At 39.8% G+C, this 22,095-nt stretch overlaps 1 protein-coding gene across 1 annotated transcript in view; it reads left to right on the forward strand.

Annotated features, from left to right (window-relative positions):
- The first annotated feature begins 1,128 nt into the window (after positions 1–1,128).
- vstm2a (V-set and transmembrane domain containing 2A) overlaps positions 1,129–22,095 on the forward strand; it is a 64,007-nt gene continuing 43,040 nt past the window's right edge. Inside the window, exons 1-2 of the mRNA XM_026363822.1 lie at positions 1,129–1,260; positions 2,529–2,689. Of these exons, the coding sequence (XP_026219607.1) occupies positions 1,182–1,260; positions 2,529–2,689 (240 nt within the window). The 5' untranslated portion in view covers positions 1,129–1,181. The remainder of the gene's footprint in view (positions 1,261–2,528; positions 2,690–22,095) is intronic.

A 22,095-nucleotide genomic window follows, 5' to 3' on the forward strand; every position in this document is an offset into this window, starting at 1 on the left:
TACTGCTACCACTATTACTACTGTTACTATTAATAATGTTAATTAAATATTATGACAGGAAATGAAAGAGTGTCAAACATTCAGAAACTTCATTGTGTTTTCAGGTGTAACCAGCAGACAGCAGGGCCCAGTGATTATCTAGCTGACTTTAGATCAGTCTCTTTAATACCTCTGCCCACAGACACTTCTGTTGATGGCAGAGAAAAGTGCTCATCCCCAAAGGATGATCCCTGGCCGGCCTGTGAATCAATTAAGATCAAACATTAGGAGTGGCATGATTTGTGCCCGTTGCAACAAAGGGCAGAGTGTTCTCAGTCTGTCTCTGTCCGGCAGGATCTCTTCTATCTTAATGACTCAGGAAGTCGCGTTTGCCCTGCACTTGTAGGGTCGCTGGTCCACCCCCACCCCCCTTCCTGTTTGCTCCAATCTAATACTAGAATATTGTTTTATAGCCCTTTAGGCTGCTGTCGGAGTGTCTCCTGACTACATATGCACTCCACAGATGGACACACCCACACTAAACACGCACACTCCTTGACATTACTGAATGTTATGGCTTCCACTTGGGAAGTTTCTGTTTTATTTAGCGGAGGGTCTTCAAAAGACATTTCATGTTTTTGTTTTTCTTTTTGAAAAGTACAGCACATGAAACAGTCAGCAAACTACAAATCATGTGGAGCTTAATATCTAAAAAAAAAAAAAAAAAAAAACATCCACACAGAAGTCCCTCATAAAAATGCGCAGTGCGCGTTTGTCGCAGACCTGCGCTGCGCATTTTCAAATCAAGCGGTCAAGGTGACAGCAGGGGCCGGATGAGGACTAGATTTGCAGAGGTGTGTGAGGAGTGTGTGGATGCCACACTGATCCACTAGACTGACGTCTCACCGGTAGCGCAGACGAAGACCGCAGCCCGGTTATTTTACAGACTTCAATACAGCCAAGCGGTCGACGTCTCTCCTGCGGAGAGACACAGAGAGGAGGAAAAAAGAACTTCAGCAACGACAAGCTGTAGTTTTGCAGCATGTTCCACCTTCGGCAATCTCCGTTTAAACGCACTCGCTCAGCAACTGTTTGATTTTGCTGGTGTGCAGGCTATTTCCTTTTTTTTTTTTTTTTTGGGAAGAGATTCGTCCTTTCCCCCTGCCGGCTGATGTAAAGAAAACCTCGCTCTCTATATTGGAATGATGTGGACCTCTCATGATACTGTTGGATTTGTTTTCTTAGCCGGATTTTGTGTGCAATTCGGATTCTCCCTTGAAGGTAAGAATCGCACAGTTTTCTCCAGTCTTATCTCAGTGTCATGGTGTCGGGATTGCTGCCCTGCATGATGGAAGCTGCTCGGTCGGAGAAAGTGTTAAAAGTGCGCAGCCTTTGGAGAGGAAGCTGTTTGGAGGAAAACTGGAGAGGTTTAAAGTGGATTCCAGGGAGCACAGAAAGGGAAAAGAGAACGATTAAAACGAAGACGGCTGCGTTTTCCTGCTGGTGATGACGAAAAAAAAAAAAAATAAAATAAATGCAACTGGTGATTGTTTGAAATCAAGTGGTTGCACATCATGAGGAGCGGAGAGAGCGACTGTTCTGTTTGTCTCACATCCTCTCAGCTAGAAAATTGCTTTTGGACTTAAAAAGAAATAAGTTCGTTTGAACAGAGGCAAAAACAAATGCGCGGGGAGCCGCTGGTTTCAGCAGCACGGACGCTGCTGCGTGCAGCTGTCCATGGTCCTGAAAGCCCCTCTCCAGAGCGGGTCTGCCCTGCCTCAGCTCTTTCAAACTGCCTCTCTGCTCTTTTTTTTTTTTTTCCTCTTCACAGCCGCATTCCCCAAATCACCAACACACGCGCGCAATAAACCTATTAAAAGTCTCAAGCGGCTCTAGTTTCTTACACTAGATGGAAATTGTATGAAAGTTTGCGTGTTCAGACGTCTTCATCTTATTCTCTGGTCGCCTCCACTCTCCACCAGCCTCGAGTTCATTTTTAGACTCCGTCAAACCAAACTCGTTTATTATTCTTGTGCGTTTTTTTTCCCCCCTTTCGTCGTCGTTGGGATTTACTTAAGTTGTTTTAATGTTGGAGGTGTCACACAGCTGGACAGCGACCATGTAACTACACAAAGCACGGAGTGTTAGGGGAACAAACATCTATTAAAAACATCAAGAGGTCGTAATGAAGTGTCTGAATAATGTAGCCGCGGTGCGGCTGTGCGTTATGTAAATTCCCAAATGAAGACGCGTCAGTATGTATGACATTAAATGGGGAGGGGGGAGGGGGACGACCCCCCCCCCCCCCCAAACACACACACACACAAGCACACACCTCCAACCTCCAACGCCATCTCTTTCAATTAAAACAAGAACGCAGCTCTATCAAGCGCTTGGTTCCAGTGGCACAGCTGCTGTGGCCGTGTTACCCGCGTCACGGTCACGGCTGCTGATCATTCCTTTTATTTCCGTGTGGAAACTGTTCTCATATCAACCCCCCCTCCACCACCTTCCCTCCTTCCCCTCCTCCCCCCGCCTCTCATCTGCAGGTCGCTTCACGGATCTGCCCTCCAACATGACGGTTAAAGAGGGGCAAAACATAGAAATGGCGTGTGCTTTCCAGAGCAGAACCGCCTCGGTCTATTTGGAGATCCAGTGGTGGTTCGTGAAGGCGCCAGAACCCACTGACGGCGAGGAGACCGCCGAAGAGGTACACTGCTCACTCCACCGCCGCCGCCACCCTCTTTCTTTTCTCTTTCCCCCATCAAGAGATGTGCAAGTTATGTTTTAATCACACCCTGCCCACGCATTAAGGGACTGAGGGCATCTAACCGTGTGGATCCGCGCTATTACGCACAAGCACCTTATGTCATCAGCTTCGCGCTTGTGCAGCAGCCCTAAGGACAATGTCAGAGATTCGTGCTAGAACTTTATTCATGTTATCTTACAGGGGACAGCGTGTTAGAACTTCAAAATATCATCAGCTGCTGCTCTGACGTGATTACAAATTGGTTTAAACTTAGTTTTAAACAAATGGAAACAACTGTCTAACGACGCACAGTCAAAATGATCTGCTTTTCTTAAAAATGACTAGTTTGGCTTTTACAATCCCCTAAATGTGGGTTGTGCAGCTTCGTTTTTGGATTAGATGTCTCTTCCTTCCCTCAAACAGTTAAGATAATCCCTTTGCACACTGAGCAGGGAGCAGTGAAGGAAACATAGGAACATTAATCAAGGACTACTGTGAAAAAAAAGGAAAAATGAGCTTATTCTGGATATTAATTACATGATAAATGAAGTAAATGAGCCTGACTGTTCATGAATGGATAAAATGTGGCTGAATCAATAAAGCCAAACCATATTCTTGTATATTGCCTCATTAAACAGTGCATTGGAAGCACGTTGGCATTTTGTTATGTATTGCTGTTGCATTAGCGCTGGTTATGACAGCTTCCCTTGCTCCAGTTAATGATTAGCTGCTTAGTGAACGACAGCAGCTATATATGTTCACTGCATTCAGGAAGATGGAGATGTGTTGCCTGTGTATTGTATGGCAGGTAGCTGCATGTCAAGATTTGGAAGGGTTGCCTTATTGTCATGACAGACATCAAACGGTGCTCTTTCTATTCCTGTGACAAAGACGTAGAGACGTGTGTGTGTGACAGAGGGTGGTTGGATCTCCATGTGGCTTTAATTATTGTTCAATTGTTGCTCGGCTCTCGCTGTGGCATCGGCCAGGCTTTGATGTGGGCTTGATCTCATGTGACTCTTGGATGTTGGGCTGAAGTGGCCTATTGATGCAGACATCGCATTGTTACCCACATTTCTTATCATGGAGTGCTGTTTGAAATGAAAGCTGCCATATGTCTGCGTATATATATGTGTGTGTATGTGTGTGTCCTGCAGCGCTGGATTTTGAATGGGGACAGAGTCAAGGCTGTGTGAGAGTGAGAGAAAGAGCTGCTTCTCAGGAGCCAGCTGGTTCACTGGACATGTAGAAGAAATGACATGTCTTTGAATATAAGCTGCTTTAAACACGAACCTTTGAAAGGGTGACGTGAACAAAAAGGAGTGCTGAGAGAAAACAGGGAACAGTTTCCTATCAAAACAATGCAGCAGAAGGAAAAGTAAGAGTCAGGGTTGGATGGGAAGGTGGGTGCTTCATCTTTAACTCAGCGATCCAGGATCAGTTTTCAACTTTACAAGCATTCCACTGTGAGACTGTGCTATTTTTAGCTGGCAACCTCCTTTATTCAAATGTAATCTTTTTTAAGTCTAACTTCTGAGTCATGTCACAAAGAAAAACATCAGAAATAGCTAAACCTCCCTACTGCGTTTCTGTGTGCATCCAATTCCAGAAATAAACATTAATTAATGAGTAGTATAAAACAGCCGTGGCGTTCGAAGTGTTCCTAGGTCCACTCGAGTGTGCAAGATCACACAAACATATGGATTCTTTATTTCCCAGCTGTTTCGTATCAGTTCTTGCATTCACGTGCTGCCGCGCCGCTGCTGCAGCAGCAGCAGGCTGCTTAATTCAGCTAACAAGGATTTTAACTGCAAATGTAAGGAGTCTTTTTCATGTATCACGCAGCACTGATCTTTAAAAAAATTCCAATCTGTTACTTTAAGTGACCGACCTAAGGCTGCAGTTTCTTGGTTTGGGGTGAATTGCAATTCACATATAGATCTGTGCTGAAGCAAAGACATTATTAACATATAAGTCACCAGTTCCTCGTCTCTTTCATAATACAAAGGCGTTGAACCTCACATAAGTTGAAACCTTTTACTTCCTTTTAAGCAGAGAACTTTGGGATCTCCGCTGTGCCAGTGCTCGCCAGCCAGCTAATTTTCAACCTCGGGCCTCTGACAAGGTGTTGAGGGAGTCGAGATAAATCTAAAGATGGCTGTAAGAAGACTGCCAGGATAAGATGGAAGAATAGAAAAAACTTTTTCAAATGGCTCTATATTCTCAGTAAAAGTGTAAAAAAAATCTTTCAGGTGTCTGGTGGAATGGTCTGTCTCAACTTGCAAGGGCAAAGGCAAAGTCTGTTTTTTTTCTATCCCAGACTCCTGAGGCGTTGAGTACAATGTACTCCTAGGTGGATGTTCAATAGGCTAATCTTAGCTGCACTGATACGGTTGCTCCAACCTGTATTAGCAGAGAGGGCTTTTACCATCAGAACAGTGTAGGATCTGCCTCTCGAGCTGTTTGTTGTAGCTGCGAAACATAAAAGGAAACAGTTGCTTATGGTGGAGATCAGGTGCTTTTGTCGTGTGCAGCTTCTAACTGACAGTATTCTGGTCGTGCGCTCTTTGTTTGACCACTGATGAATCATGATTAGACAATGCTTTAGTCCAAGACCATATTATCCATCATTTCGACTTCATATTTTTATTATGGGCTTATTTTGAAATTATTTTATAATTACAAAAATTATTATTTCTCTTATTATGTTATTGTTATTATTTCTGTGTGATACAGTTGGTTTTAGCCCCTGACCCCTTGCTGGCGGGTCGAGCTATGATTGAAATGCACAGTGAGTGAGCAACATCCCGGCCTTCCACCACCTCCACAGGCTACATAAACAAACTGTAGCTTCACAAATTCAGGAGTTTCCCTCTTTTATCCTTGGAAATGTCAACTTTTGAAATGCAGCCACAAATGTCTGAGCAGCAATCAGATCTGGAATACGACGTAACCAACCTCTCTCCTCTCCGTCGCTCATTTGTATGGAGTAAATGTGATTACTGTTACACCTGCAATGCCACAAGTAAGTAAAGATTTTGAGGAAGAACGTAAAAATACTGGTCCGGTCGATGTGACAGGATCAACAGAGCGGACAAAGACATGAAACTTAAACCCAGTCATTATTACACTGAAGTTCCAACTAAAAAATATAAAAATGCATTTATTCTTTTCTGTGTTCAATTTATAATAAATCCCATAAAAAAGACGAGAGAAGAAATCAATACTTTCTGCCTTTACTGCCCGAAGCCCGTTGGTTCCTAGAGGAAAGAAAAAAATCCCACAAACGCAGAGTTTTACTTTAAAACAGTTCTCAGTCACCCATGAAACAGCTGGGCATCAGGTTTTAAATCAAAGATGACAGAAACACGAGGAAATGCTGCAGTTGTAGGAGACTACTTTCAGTGTTAGGTGAACTAGTGAGGATTTGGGGCAGCAGGACAGGGTATCTGGGCCTAGATTTAAAAAAAAAAAAAAACTACAGGGTGTAATAAACAAACATGTCACCCACTTTAACCGAGCTGGTCCTTGAGGTGTTTTGCAACAGCGATTCCTCTATGTCACAAAGGAATAAGGTATATCCAGCCTTGGATACACACATAATACTTGTAACTGCATTGGATTTATTGACTATATCTCTATCTACAGTTTTAATCTATACGTCTGCTCTAAAGGTGCAAAAACAGTGGCAATTTCCTTCGATTTAACACACTGTCTGCTACCTGTTTACATGAAGAATAAAAGAAAATAGTAGCACTTTAATTTGTGCCATCTTCCCGACACACCGTTTGGATTGGAGGACAATTCAAGACAAGTCTGAGGAGGAAAATCAAACATGCCAACAGACAAGGCTGCTGTTTGGCTCCAGCTTCCACGACAAGTGGTAAATGATTCTCCTATCACATTAAAAATGTTATGCACACACACACACACAGGCAGAAACTTAATATTCACACCTCCACGTCAAACAGGAGTCATGCTGCTACACTTGTGATGTTGTTGATTCAAAGAGGAAGCAGAGGAGGAGGCTGGTGCTGCGGTAGAGCCGGGGCATCACTCCGGATGACATTTTAACTGCACGTTTTTTTTTTTTTTACCTCCACAAACTGAGGCAGCGAGGGTCATGATTACACATGTTTAGGTTGTATTCTACTAGGTTTTTTTTTTTTGGTATGTGTTCTAGAGAGTTTGGATTGTAACACATGCAATAATTGTGTGTGCCTTTATTCTATGGACTTGAGGATGGATTTTTAAATTAGGAGCAGAGGCAGTTTGCCAGAAGTCTTATTTAGTACTTCTGTCATTTCCGAAGACATTAGTGTCACAGAAAAAAAGACATTTTTATTTCATTTTTATATGAAGGCTATATTTTTGAAATCAGCTGTCCAAGATGACAGTAATGAGCTGGATGACGTCTTGAGTAAGAGGTGTAGTGAGTCATGCTGTTTGGTTTCACTGTATAGTCCACTGACCATCAGCCAATTTTGTGCACAGACTTGAAAATGATGTTGCTAAAATAAACTTCGTGGGTTTACTGTAAGTTATGACCCAGGTCTGATTTTAAAGGTATCTCTTCAAACCAACAGGTCAGAATTAATATAAATGATCTTGAACCATAAAAACATGGTATACTTTAGTGTCCTTATTATTTTATCATATAAAAGCAAATATAAAGTCTGTGGTATTAGCTACTGAAACATTGTGTTCTGCATGTCATACTGCTGTAAAGTGAAAATATGTTTAATGGTTAAAATCCCATGACTTAGAGCTTTCACAAGATGTATGGGACATCAAGGATGTGTTTAGATGTGATCCCTCATGACACTGGCATGTGTGGGCATCGGGTTCAAGTGTGAATAGTACCTGAGACCCGCAGCCCTCAAAATTGTAAGTTGATTGTTGTGTTGAGAGGAAGCATATGGAAAGACCCCAGGCAAGGAATACAGACCAAATTCCCATAAACATAGGAACTTGTGTAGTAGCAGGCTGTCAGCCTAAAGTACTTTAAACATTTAGTTTCATTTATGCATTTTATTCACTTTTAAGTCAAAAGCTGTGACTTTAGCAACAAACCCACTATAAATCCACATGCATCATCAGCTTGATGACACAAACAGAGCTGTAGAGGTGTTCCATCTGTCATTTACCTTTCCTTTTGCTTTTCTGTGTACGTACTATGCTTGAGTAAAGCTAATAAGCAGTAATAGTAAATCTCCAGATTGAGGATATTAGTCCCAGATCAACACCATCTATCCAGTTGATTTAACCACCAGACACAAGTCACATCTGTAGTTACTCCTGTAATAAAGAGGTGAAAACCTAATGTGCTTCCACCAGTGGAGGCAATAAATACACCAACAGTAAATACGTTTATCCCGAGGCTGTGGATTTCTGCTTCGCTGTTTTGACCTCCATCATAGAACCAGAACACATAGACGGAACAGAACACGGCCTCCTGGGTAATGGAAAGGGGTGAAAGTATGTCAGATGTGATGGACAAAGCCTCATTTCCATATATTTCAATTTAAACATACACTATTGAATCCCCCACTTAATTTTTTTTCAGCTTTGAAACCTAAATCCATCGTATTTTGAAGAGGTGGATTCAATTCTTCCTGTGGTTTGATCTCTCTTTTTCATTCAGCTAATCCGCCCGCTGTTGTTGTCCATAAGTTCAATTTATTGAGTAAATCTTTACAACCCTGTCCACCAGTAATTCTATTTGGTGTGGGATTATGGTTGGATGTTAGGGGGGGAATGGTAGAAAAGCTGAGTTCTATCAGTGAAAGTAACTGATGTGATCCTTTGAGCCAACGCTCAGTGAGTTTGTACTTGCATATTTTTATTCATACCTTGGCTATAAAAGCTGTTTAGACTCAATTTAATGTGTTCAGTGGGTGGGATAGAAAAAAAAATGGTTGTATATCAGAATTATCAGAATGGATACACCTTGACAGTATGAATTTCAAAGCTGGATCAAGCGAAGGCTCAAAGAATCAGAGTTGATGCCGGGGTCTCAGTGTAGCTGTGTTTCATTTTGCATTTTATTCCTCAAATACCGAGCGCTTGAATGGCTCTGCTGCTGCCCGATTCAAATACGGATTTACCTGACCTGGGATATGTTAAACGATGGTGTGATGCCTCTGTAAAAGTGAGATGAATTTAAAAAAAAAAAGAAGATGAAATAAAGAGGCTACCCTCGGCCGGGCTCGTGAGACAAAATACCGATCGCCCGAGGCCTGTGGTCAGAATACAAACGATCATTACATAAAACATCCAGTGGTGCACTTTGACCAAAATGCACTCAAGCCACAGCAAGCTTTACTTCTCTTAACAAGTGAGTTTATAAATCCAGTGGGTGTAACAGCAAGGAAGCATAAAATCCATTGGCTGCCGTGCTCTCCGAGTGACCTTACTGTCTGCCTCTCCGCCCCTCCATCACTGCCTGACTGCAGCCTCCTCCAACACTCTCACTGAGATAACGGCACCATGAGTCAATATGATGCGCCAGGCGTAGTCCTGGTAACTGCTCTCATCAGCCCTGTCACCCTGCTATGCACACACACGTCTGTAATGATTGTAATGGTGTTCAAACGGTTTGCGGTGAACGCAGGTTCTCGGCGGGAGGCTGCTGCTTGTGTGCGAGCATGCATTGTGTGCAACACACGAGACAGCCCGTTGCTTTTATTTTCCAATAGTGGACTGCTCACTGTCAGGCTCCACTACAGACATCAGTCATGGGAAGAAGACTTACTCTGAAATGAGGCTGCATTACTGCATCATGCTGCTGATGCACCAGTGGTGTGATGTGCTGCACCAGTATCACTATTTCTCCAAACAAATTGCCCAATTATAAAAGGACAAGTGAAGATAAAAATATGATAACAAGTAAATCACAAGTCATCTAACAGAAATCTCAACTTTTCCCCCTCATGCAATCAAAAATCAAATGGAAAAACAGAAAAGGGATTTTTATTGTTGGCTTGTCTGTCATCTGTCAGTCATGCTGGAATGTTTGCTGGGATGAAAAGTGTTTCATTAGCAGTCATAAAGAAGAAAAGAAAAAAAGTCACAGCTTTGAGCAAAAAACTGGGATCAGATCCAGCCCCCACTCTGTGACCCTTATCGGAATGAACGTTATAGACAATGGATGGATGAATAATCCAAATGGACTGATTATTGACATTTGATAAGGATGGGAGCTTTTTTAAGTGTTACATCTGAGAAGTTAATTAGCTGCCTAATTAGCCCGTAAATGCAATGTTAGCAGGTCTCCAGAAAGAAAAGCATTATAAGCTGTGCTCATGTAAGTTAGTCGGATAAGGAGACAGTACCTAGATGCTTCAGTGGCCTGATGATTAAAGTTTGTGCACATACTTTGACTTGACAGCAGGTGTACATGTATTCTAAAGTGAAAATTATGTTTGCACATAGCTAAATTAGCAAAAAATGTAGTTAAAAATGTGCAGGATATTGTTTGATTGTCTTTATGCTATTTGGTGGTCTGATGCCAGTCGTTGTCATGCCCATACATATGGTTCAGTAGGGCGGCTACTGCTACCTCTTAGCCAGTTAATTCATTAATTTATTAGTTGGTACTAATTGTGAAATCTAAAGGTCATTGTGATCATGACAGTAAAGGTCCAGCGCATAATAGCCACCCAGTTCACCCAAATCATAAAATTAACAATTAATTAATAAACTAGTCAACTTCTTGTATTTCGAAGCGTGCTTTTCTTAACTTAATCCTCTCAAAATATCCTCAGTTGGAGGAGTTATCTCTGGAAAATAACTGAGATAATTTTAATGGATGTCTAAATTAATAAAACTACTAGTAAATCATAGTTGAAATGAAGCTGATGTACAGTAGAAGTAGAAGTCTAAACAACCACCTACGATGTTCAATGAAGTAATAAATCAAAATTAACCAAACTAAGACACAGTTTAAAGAAGATCAAATTTAGTTCTGTTAAAGTACAAATTCCATTTAGTTACTTAACATAAATTTTTGATCCTATTTTTTAAAGTTGAAATTACAAATTATATTTTACAGTGCATATGAATGGGCTAAAAAGAAGAGATAACAGGCCAACAAGTATTTGGATGACACCTGGATTGAGTGAGGTTGGTTTCTATGCATCTATCTATGCATCTATCTGTATGATGTAGCATAAAAACAAAGAAAGGTAATAATGGTATGACTCTTCAATGACTTTCTAATTCGTGGCAACTGCGACGCTCTATGGCACAGAGGAATGAGAGGTACGAGGCTTTGAATACATACTTGCTTTCTCTTCTTTGAAAATCAAAGTGCTGGAATGACTCATTGATCTGTCATGCAATGCAAACATAATGCATTTTGAAATTTGAAGGTCACAGAAAAGATTTTTTTTCCTCTTTCAACTGCTCTTGGATTTTCATATTTTTAATTTGGTCTTACTTTCATCGTCTGCCTTTTCTAGTGTTATGAACCCCCTCCTGCAGTTTCTTTGGTTTTTGTCTGTGACATGACTGCACATAAAGGAGCTGTGGTTTTCAGCATTTTAAAACATGCTGAATAAGTAAAACTCACTTCGAAAGGCATGTGTTAACATTTAAATCAGTAACTAAGGTTAGTAAATAATGCTGCTGTATTTCTATTTCTGAATGCCTAGATGCTCTCCTTCTTTCTAAAGTGCTAGTAAACCCCTGATGTGGGACTTTAAATGACTATGTTGTGGGAGACAGGGCGGGCTCAGCCATGCTGGATCCATTCATGCGCCATGGAGGGATGAGTTGATGGAGGGATGGTTGAAGAGACAGGCAGATGGAAAAAACATATGGGAGGTTTCATGCAATAAGGATACAGGACATCTCCGGGGAAATATGTGCAAGAGATTCATATGTGCATGAAAAGCAAGGCCATTTACTGACCTAACACAGCTCCACAGCTCTGCCAGACTGTATGGCATGAACACAGCAGACTCACGAAGCAGGAACGTGATGTTTTATTGAAGCAAGCTGCATGCTTCTCACCAATGATGAGGGAAGCAGAGCTAACTGTGTCTAATTAACTCAGTGGCTGATTTCAAACGCATATTTCAGGTGTCACTAACATGCTCACGATGACAGAGTGTTGACATGGTGTTTAGTGTAGTGAATTAGGTTAAGGGCTTAAGGGCTAGAATTAATGAATGTGATGAACATTGATTGGTTTAATGATATGATTCAGCAGTAATAGGCAGGTGCATTTTTTTTACACAAAAAATGTCTCTATCTAATTCTGTTCTTGTTCCTGTTCATGCATAATTCTCTGTGCTGTTTCAGTCTGTCATGTGGAGTTGATGGCCTGCATTATGTAAATTTAGTTGCATGCTCAAGTCTCAAGGAATTTGTGTGCACTTCTATGTAGATAGAGAAACAAGCAGCCAGCTCTTTGAAAACAAGCCTAAAATAAGTGACCTGACTCTGAAAAGCCCAACACAGGCAACTGTATATACCATATATGTAGTGTTTTTTTTCCACATAATGACAAAATCAATCTAAATGATTAACTGCTGTATTAGAGACAGTGATTGCTTAAAAAGTTTCCCTGTCTTCACTGAAGTCAAGCAACAAATCTCCCTGTAATGAACTTGACACGCCATAAAAAGTAATAACATCATCCTAAGCACGGCATGATTTCACTGCAGCATTGTTCATCACAACCGAGACACTGAACATAAAGAAGTTGCACATAACAAACTTCAGGTAATTGATGAGAACAGTGCTGAGTTTATTTTATAATTTATCATTTTCACTTCTGCTGTGTTCAACTAGACTGACATGATGTTCATGTATTTCACATTCAATCTGCAGCTCTTTGAATCGTCCCCATTTGAGATGGAACCGGTCCTTTCATCCCTCTTTCTCCCGCTCGTTATATTTTTTTTCAGGTATTTTACAGCGAACTAGTCAAGGATGAAAGGGGAGCTCCCATATGGAACCAGCTAAAGAAACTCCATCATTGATGGATCATCAATCAGACTTTTTTTGACATGTTTTGATTTAAATGGGCAAGAGAAGGAGAGAAGGATCATGCAATAGGACAAACTAGACTACTTTCATTATTACACTGGTATAGTGGAGTGAGCCAGGACATCTAGTAGGACGCAGCCCAAATAGTAACGACACTTTTGGAAAAAAGCCCAAAAATCTGCAACCTGCCACTATCAATATTTATGACTTTCCAAAATACAAGATGCTTATAATAGGCAGGTCTGGCAACAGTGGCAGACATCTGTGTGCAGCCCAGTATTTTAATTCCAATAGCACACCAACTGCAACTCAGCTCGAAAAAGCAACTGGACACTGCACCCATGTACTAGAGTCCACATTACCTTCTCTACATCAAACATACTTATGATTTCAGTTTGCTTGTAATGAAAGTTCATACAATCCATTTCTGTACAACAACCTGCATGTATCTTATATCTTTCTTTTGTTCAAGCACACAAAATGTCAAAGCGTCAACGCTTTGATGAAGGGTAGTGGCCCCTGCAAAGGTGGTCTACGCTTATAATCTTATTGGCTGCAAAGTCAGAGAGTAATGGAAAATAATAGTAGTGGATACTTGGCTTAAGATTATGAAGGAATGCAGAACCTTAAGCAAAAGGAGAACAGGTGAAATCGAAGGCTGAAATCATTACAACTGTGCATAACTAAACATGTTTTTATTATGTACATTTAGGGTGTATCCACATTTTCTGTCTTTTCTGAGTTGCATAACCCTAACCCTCGTTTATTACTGTTTTTGACTATTTGAAGTTACTTGTTATTATTTCAGAAGACATAAATCAGCTTCATTGACATTTCTTGCACTTTTATAGTATATAAACACATGAATGCTGCATACAGTTTACTGTATCCAGAAGGGTTTGACTCATTTTCCAAAGTGCCACCCTTCTTTGTGTTTGGTCACTCATTAAAAAAATTTTAGACCTGCCCCTATTTCCAAGAATAGAGAACCATAAATAAAACTGAAATTCAATGGAATGCACATTAATCACTGCTGCTTTTCACATGTCTATACTGTACATTCACTGCAGCCAATGTATTTATGAACAGCTTCCCCATAATCCACCATATTCCTTTTGGTGCTTTAATCAGCAGCAGTGACGGCAGAGAAGGCTTTCTATGTATCACAGTGGGACAGGAAATTAAACATGGATTAGGGAGATGGTTTATCTTTTGCTGTTTGATGGCAGAAGCAGATTATAATACACAGGTAATGATGGATGTTGTGCCTTTAACATTATGGTAGTGAGTTTATACACACTGTCTATTTTCATTCGCACTCATGTTGATGTGAATGCACACGCTTTACTTATTATTGCTGATATGGCAGTGAGGATTAGCTTGATGCCTTCACCTCCACACTGCACATTATCATTTTCTGGTGTTTTTAACTTCCACCTCAGTAATCTGTTTAAAAGACTATTTAAATTCCTGTCCTGCTGGTGGGAAATCTGAACCACACAAACGCCTTTTCTTCTCAGGTGGACTCAGACTTGTGAGGCGTGGCAATGTATTTTTTTCATCTTGCACATAAGGATGCGAAATCTACTGTCACACATACATTGTTGTAAACAGCACTTTATTGCTTTCTGGTGTCAGCCCTGGTAACTGCCTTGCAGCCTGTCCACAATCAGACGAGAGCAGGGCTTGATCTCCTATCAGGCGTTTTCTAACAGGGTTAGAGAGATAATTCAATCAGTGCATCCTTCGCTGTCACTGTTCTTCTTGACCCTTCTGTTACACTGTCACCAAAAGGAAACTGAATCCATTCTGTGTCACAACAGCAGGCGTCAGTGAGAAGAGTTTTTCAAATTGAATCAGAGGCTCCTCCAGATGCCTATACATGAAACCTTCAATGTTAGCTCAGTTGTAATACTCCTCCAGCATTGCCTTCCCCGTCTCTGTCAGTCTGTGCAGTGTTATCAGATGCAGATGCAGGGATGCAGGGATGCAGTTTAGTTTATTTGAAACTCTGGTTAATCGCAGCTGTACACATGTCCATTGAATGTGGAAAAAATAGTGTTTGATTGGCTTCGTGTAGGGATAAGTATCTCTCCCTCTTGGGTGTTTCTCTCAAAGATAATAACCCAGCAATACTTGAAAAACTGTGAAAAAAAGCCCCACCATCCATTTCACGATAAAAAAATATTTAAAATCTATTTCCTAGTTGCATCACAGTTCTGTATCTGGGTTAAAAATCTTTTTTATCATTCAGCAGACGGGCTTTTTCTTTTTTTTCATCCAGATGGTCTGAAGAGTCTTTGACGATTCTGAAAATAGCTTCAGAACAACTGTAAGTGTTCAATGACCTTCTGGGTTTTTCCAAAAATCGGCATTTAATTATCTCTCCAATACACGAAAAGCACAAAGCGGGGCTGTGTTGGCTGCTAGCATTACTAGCCCTGGGTAACTATTACTGTCAGTGCACTCATCTTTTCAAATTGATAGTGAGGCTTGAGGTATGTTTTGCAGACTGCAGTGTAAAGATTTCAGGCAGCACTGGGTGGGTGTGTGTGTGGTTGATCTTTCCCTCGCTTCATGATGTCTCATCTTGAGTCGAAGGTATCAAACACAAAACTGAATCTTTCTCTTGTGGTATTTTCTAAGGGATTCATAACAATGAATAATATAAGATGTTTAAGTTTAAGCGCTGCTGTTATGGCTTAATTTCTGTAGCAATCTGCATTATACTTAAGCATCATAACATACATTTGCAAACTATGCTGATCACAGAGGATAAGAAAAAAAGAACACGCTTTCTGGGACAGCCCAAAATAACTCACTTCTCTAAAGGGACCTTTGGAGATGCTGCTGTCTTTCCTTCCAGGGAACCACTAGTTTCAATTCCATTCATACTGAGCTTGGAACATTTTCTTTCACATACGCTGCTGCATCTTCATGAATCTTTAACTGCCTATAATCTAATAAAAATTGAATGGAAGCTGATAACAAAAGAATCTCCTAACAGTAGTAACACAGTTCAGATTTCTTAATAACGTTATTACATTATGTGCAAGTTGTGCAAGTATAGTACCTAACAAAAAAAACAAAAAACAAAAAAAAAAACATGAGCTGTACAGCATGTGCACGATATGAATGGCTAAAAGAGTTTGGGATCACTTTGATATTTTAATGTTTGCAATCACAGCCTGGCAGACCTTAGGCAGTCTATTCTATTGAATTTTGATTTTTTTTTTCAGTTTTACTTTCTCAAGGTCCCCTCCACTCTGTCCAAATCTCCTATTTTACCACCTCCAAAGCACTCAGACCATCCTGCTGCTGCCTCCACCATGCTTGACTAAAGTCATTTACTAATCTAAGAACTTGTCAAGAGCATGATCCACATTAGCTATGATGTTCTTAATCAACATGTTGACAGATTATTTAGTCAAGTTGAAGTACCTGAGCAAATGGTTTGTCCAAAAGTACTACATCATTGATTGTGGTAGTGTGGCATGGGATGGGGAATCTGCGCATTTATCAGTATCAGTGCAAATATCAGTAAAATATGTATGTCACATCGATACAATGTCTTTAAATTGTTACAATTTAAAGACATTGTAATTTATAGGATTAGAGAATAAAAGCATACCATGAATTAAAGCTGGAACTGTATGTCCCTATGTTCTTTTGATTCTCCTTTACTTCCTGCTTCTGTTTCATCCTCATACCGCATTTATTTCTGCTTCTTTCCTCTGTTCTCTCACTTCCTCTTCTCTGTCTTTCCTGGTCTCCCCTCTCTTTTCTTTCTTATAAAGTCCACTGAACAAGAAAGGGAAGGACACATTGCAAATCGGTGCAGTGCATTACACTGCAAAATACTGGTTAATGCGGTAAAACCAAAAGAGCAACGAAGATTTAACACTCAGACAATTAATTGCTTCATGGATAAGGAAGCACTGTGTGTGTGTGTGTGTGTGTGTGTGTGTGTGTGTGTGTGTGTGTGTGTGTGTGTTTTAGGTAAATGCAAATACAATTAAAGCCTAGTTCTTTTCTGATCAAACAAAATATGTTTGTTTAACGTTGTAACAGCACACCTCCTGCTCTTTGAGGGGTCACTTGCATTTGTCTAACTGTGTTGATTACATTACACTGCACAGGTACTTACCACCTCACCATGTAGCTGCATTTAATAATATTCTCCATTAGGTTATCTATTTATTCTTGTTATGGCCATAAGTAACTGCTTTAATCACTTTTACTTTTCTATAATATTAATTTGACTTTTACGTTGTTGTTCTTGAGTGTTGAGTTTAATTTATGACTTTCAATTTGGTGTGACAATCAACTAGATGACTCACCGCACATCTTGAGTTGTGCAATCCATCAAAGTGAACATTAACTCATTCATATCACATTCACATTTTGCAATGCTACAATCCTCGCCTCGTTATCCCGTGCAGCCATTTCTAATTAATTTGTGTTTGAACTGCATTGACAATGTGACACTGGAAAACATAATACGAACTTGATATTCATGTAATGAATTACACACGTTTCAGGAGTCTGCTAATTGATTTTTACAAGAAATCGGTGTGATGGACAAAAAAACCCTATAAAACTTCATTGCATCCATTTATAAATGTGAACATATTTAATGTCAAGTGCTGATTTTTTCCCTACTGGTGGTGCTGTGGAGTTTTCATGATTCCACGTTGCTCTAGTAAAAGTAAAATAAAAAAACATAGGAGAAAAGAAAGTTCTTTATGTCCCACACATAAGGACATTAGTCTTCATGAACAAACAATTTCAAAAAACTATATCTGGTAATTATGTAACAATCAAAAGAATAACTCTCTGAATTTCTTAAAACTGCTTTCACTTTAACTTCACATCATAACGACAGCAGATTATTCCCAGTGGCAGAGCTGAGGATGATTTGAGGTTTTCACTTACAGGACTCGTGGCCCATAATGTTTTCCCTGAGGAGCTAAGGTCTAATGTAGTGGACCTTTATTGGCTATAATGATTAATTTCTCTAATGGCTCTGAGTCTTCTTACCTGTCTTCACTGAAATATAGATGACATGTCTCCTGCCAGATGTTAAATACCTCCTTCACTCCATTGTTCCTTATTTAGTAGAAATTAAACCAAGAACCATTTCTGCTCCTTTCATATTTTAGAACAAATGACCAGAAGTGATTTATCTAAAATAAAATGGCTGCTGAGGCATAGTAGGTGGAGCCATATAGAGTGAGGTTGTGGCAGAAATCTTGCTCTCATAGGTTTCTGGATAAAGATTTTAATATGCCCAGCCCAAACAAAAGTCATAGTCTGTGTAATTATCTTTGGCTTTGTCTGGCCACAGTGGAGACACAGTGGAGCCACAAAATAGCAGAAACCACGACAATTGTGCCTTGTTCTCTCTGCAGCCTAAATATGTCTGGGAGACTCAGTGAGACTGATAAAAGCACTGCATAACTAAAATTACCAATGAACTGTAAGGAGGCTGGATCAAAACAATGCTGGGCCTTATTAACTGTCCAGTTTCTTCCATTGTGGGCATGGAAACATAATACAAATACATATATCTGTTATATTAAATGTTGTGTGTGATATCATCATCCAGATTGGCAGCATGTAACACACACAGACAACGTGTTTTATCAGCTGAACTCACTCTATCCCATGAATTAAGAATGCATAATGTCCATTATTGATAAATTACCCTAAATATTAAAATCAACATTAGGTTCAGACTTTTAATTCAGTTTCACAGTACTCCAGATGGTTGGTGGAACATACTGTATGTAAGCTACACAAAGAAGATGATACAAATGGTGGTTTAAATTCAACAGGTTCTCCAACTTTAACGCCTAAATAGGTTGTTTGTCTCAACGCTCTCATATGACCAAGTTACTGTTTGCTGCAGGTGTTTTTTTTTTTTTTTTTTTTATGGAATCCATTTTGATGTCAGCTGTCAAAGTGGCCGCTACTGCAGTCCTGTGCCTCGTTGTGCCACACATCCACTCCACCCTCCTCCATGCAAACTATAGTTGGTGGCCATGTAAAATTCACTGCAGTGAATAGATGCTGTCAAACAATAAAACATCTGTGATTTATGCTGTTGTTACAAATGACCCACAACGTCATATTTCAAACGAAGAGTTTCTGTAAATTTTATGTCCACACTTTTAGCAAGTTTTACCACCAGTCCCTTTTTCATCAATCTTCCCACGTTCACAGATGTTGCACGTTAGTTTTATCTCCATATGTTAATAAATAATGCAGCATGGCCTTAAAAGTTTGGCTAGCACGTTCAAGTATTCAATCAGAGAACCTTCAAATGTTCTCCTTTGATTTAAAGAAAAGAATGAGGGAGAAATAAAGGTTAAAGAAAAATAAAAAGTATTCTATTAAAGTTGGTCTTCCATTTTTAATTTCTACCCAGTTACAAATCAATAGTTTTTCGTGATCATCCATACAAAGGATTGTGGTATCCATTCTTCTAGCATTTAAAATCTGCATTACATAAGAATCTGTCCTCAAACCTAAATGACCAGATACCTACATATGCTTCATTTGTTGCTTCTCTGTCGTGACCTGTAGAAGCTTTTGTTGACACAGCGCCCCCATGGCAGCAGTCCTTTGTGGAAGTTGCACTCTTCTGTCACCAGGCACCAAAATGACAGCTGTCTCTTTAAAACTAATTCACAAACTGTGAGCTTCCTTGAGGTGGTATTGTGCCAAAAAGTTATTTTGTGTTCCACATAGTTTTTATTTCACAGCCATGCAAAATAAAGGATTTGTCAATCAACAGTTTCCACCATGCTGCCTTTTCTTTTACATCGTTACATAAAACACTACAGATCAAATAAACAGGCAAAACAGACTTTTTTTATGTTACGATCTAGGAGTTTTGGCTGCTGTACGAGACATTGATCGAGCTTGACAATTACTATTTTTTTTATCTGCTGATGACAGGTACATCCTCAAATGAGCTAGTGTTTGTCAGAAATCAGGAGCTCTGGAAGATTTGCACACAGCACACATTTGCTTTCAAAGGGCTGTACTTATCCACTCTTGGCACCTTTGACGCTGGTACATGCATGAAAAGATGGATATTGAACACGTGAGAATTCGCCATCGTTCATTGTGCGAACCTGTGTATGCACCAACTTGGAAACAATCCTAGTTGAAGTGTTACAGTCAGCCTTGCACAAAGACCGAACATTATAGATTCATCCTGTCAGTGAGCCTGGACATGATTGGAGTACAGCTCTCAGCTTAGTTTACATTCACAGGGTAAATAAAGCACCATGTTCATTACAGATGCTTGTCTAGTAACAATGCTCAAAAGTATGGTGATGCTGGCAGGCTGAAGGACCTGCTACGTATCATTAAAGCAACCTACTGACAGTGAAGTGATAAAAAAAAACCAACAACAACATGTAGGGGCTCAGTGTGGAGTGTGACTTCCTCAGACAGCATCCTCATCAGTCAGTCCTGTCCGTCTGCCGGCATTAAACTCACTATCAGCTGTGATGCTGATGGACAAAGCAGCAGCACAGGTGAACAGAGTAAGTTTATCTGTTTTTCTGTTGGACTAAGATTTTTACAATGAATAAACCTGTTCTTTAATATTTATGTTATTGTTATTGTTTGTTAGTGGGTAAAGCTGTTGATTTTAATGATTATCTTACATCATTCTTGTAAAATATGGCATAAAATAGATGACAGAACATACTGAGACTGATTTGACCAAAATAATCAGGCACTGCGGGACCATAGTTGAACATCTGTCTCTGATTACAGCCTTTAGCCTGGGCAGAGTTCATTTTAGTCTGCCCTTACCAGTGGTCATTTGGGCAACCCATCATGTTGAATCATGTTGTGAAACACAGCTGTGTGACTGGTTGTTTAACCCCAAGACCCTATGGACACATTCAACAAAAAGACAAAAGAAATGAAGTCAAGTAACACACGCAGATGCCTCTGTACACAGCTACAGAGATCACTCGATGGTTTAATAGGTGCTAAAGTCATGTGAATCATATGCTATGTCCTTCACAGTCAGTGGATCACAACCCTACTGAACACCTACATCATGGAGATTTGCTAGGAATTGCTCTTAATCACCATCAACAAAACACTTCTAAAATCTTATTATCATCCGTCCAGGGTAGTAGACAGAGAATCTATGATGAACAGACCTGAAGCTGGTTGCAGTCTGTCACTTCAGTCATATTTGGTTCTGGTTTATTTGTCAGCCATCTGTATTTCCACCCATTCTGTGCATTGTCTACACTGACAACAAAACACAAGAGACAATGTCTGGTATAATTAGTGTGCAGCTAATTCTGACTTTTACAGTTGCTACATTGTAATCTGCCATTTTCTAAGTTAGTATTCACAATTAAGTAGGAATTCTCTTTGCATTTATTTATGTGTATTTATTTAAGTGTATCAAATTAATTCCAAACAGAGGCATCCCCAGATTTGCCTAAAAACCTCCTCAAGTCTCCTTATAAGCCTCAATCCCATAGTCTCATCCAAAGATCTCATAATCTCATCCAAAAAGCAAAAGGTGGAAAATGAAATCACACAAACATGTTTTAGAACAACATGCAAAAAAAAAAAAGATATTAGTGAAGAGCTTAAGGGAAAAAAGTCCGAGAACTGAATAACTATTACCAACTGAAGAAGAACGAAGGTGTAGCTGGAAAATTTGTGATGTTCCCCCCTGTGCTGACTTGTACAAACTCTTTTTCTACTTTCTTTATTAATTCATTGTTTAAGCATATGTGATAACTTAATATTCTGACAGTGCTGTCATCACACCACAATGGTTTACATATGGTTGGCTGAATAAAAAAGAAACAGAGTTAAAAAGAGTTCTGTCTTTTAATGCAGGCATAAGATGAATGGCCACGTCACCATGCAGTTAGCCATTAAACATAGTGTTTTGTGTGGATTCAAAGCCATCTCTATGCTGCCAGGAATAACATCTTAGTGAGGAGGCGTTTGGAAAGTAGCGTCCTAGTGGATGGAAACTGACCACCAGACTTGGCCCAAACGTGTGAGATTTTATTTTAATAGTACATTAAGATTACACACGTATTTTCTGTGAAATTACCAAGAATGTCACCTTCAGTAGTGTCCTGAATGCTTTACTTATTTGCTAGTTGCAACAGTGTGTCGAGCTTCAAATAGTCAGGGGGATGTTATTTAAAATTTAAAAAAATTTAATTGTATTTGGAATAATTTTAAGCGAATAATGGCTACAATGAAGCAAAGCATCATGTCAAAATGAATAAATGTAGGCAAAAATCATTTTCACCTGCCGTTCCTTGGAGGACTAGAAGAGCCTGAGCACATTAAAGAGTGTGATT

This window comes from Anabas testudineus, chromosome 2, assembly GCF_900324465.2.
Source record: "Anabas testudineus chromosome 2, fAnaTes1.2, whole genome shotgun sequence".
NCBI classification, from domain to species: Eukaryota; Metazoa; Chordata; class Actinopteri; order Anabantiformes; family Anabantidae; genus Anabas; species Anabas testudineus.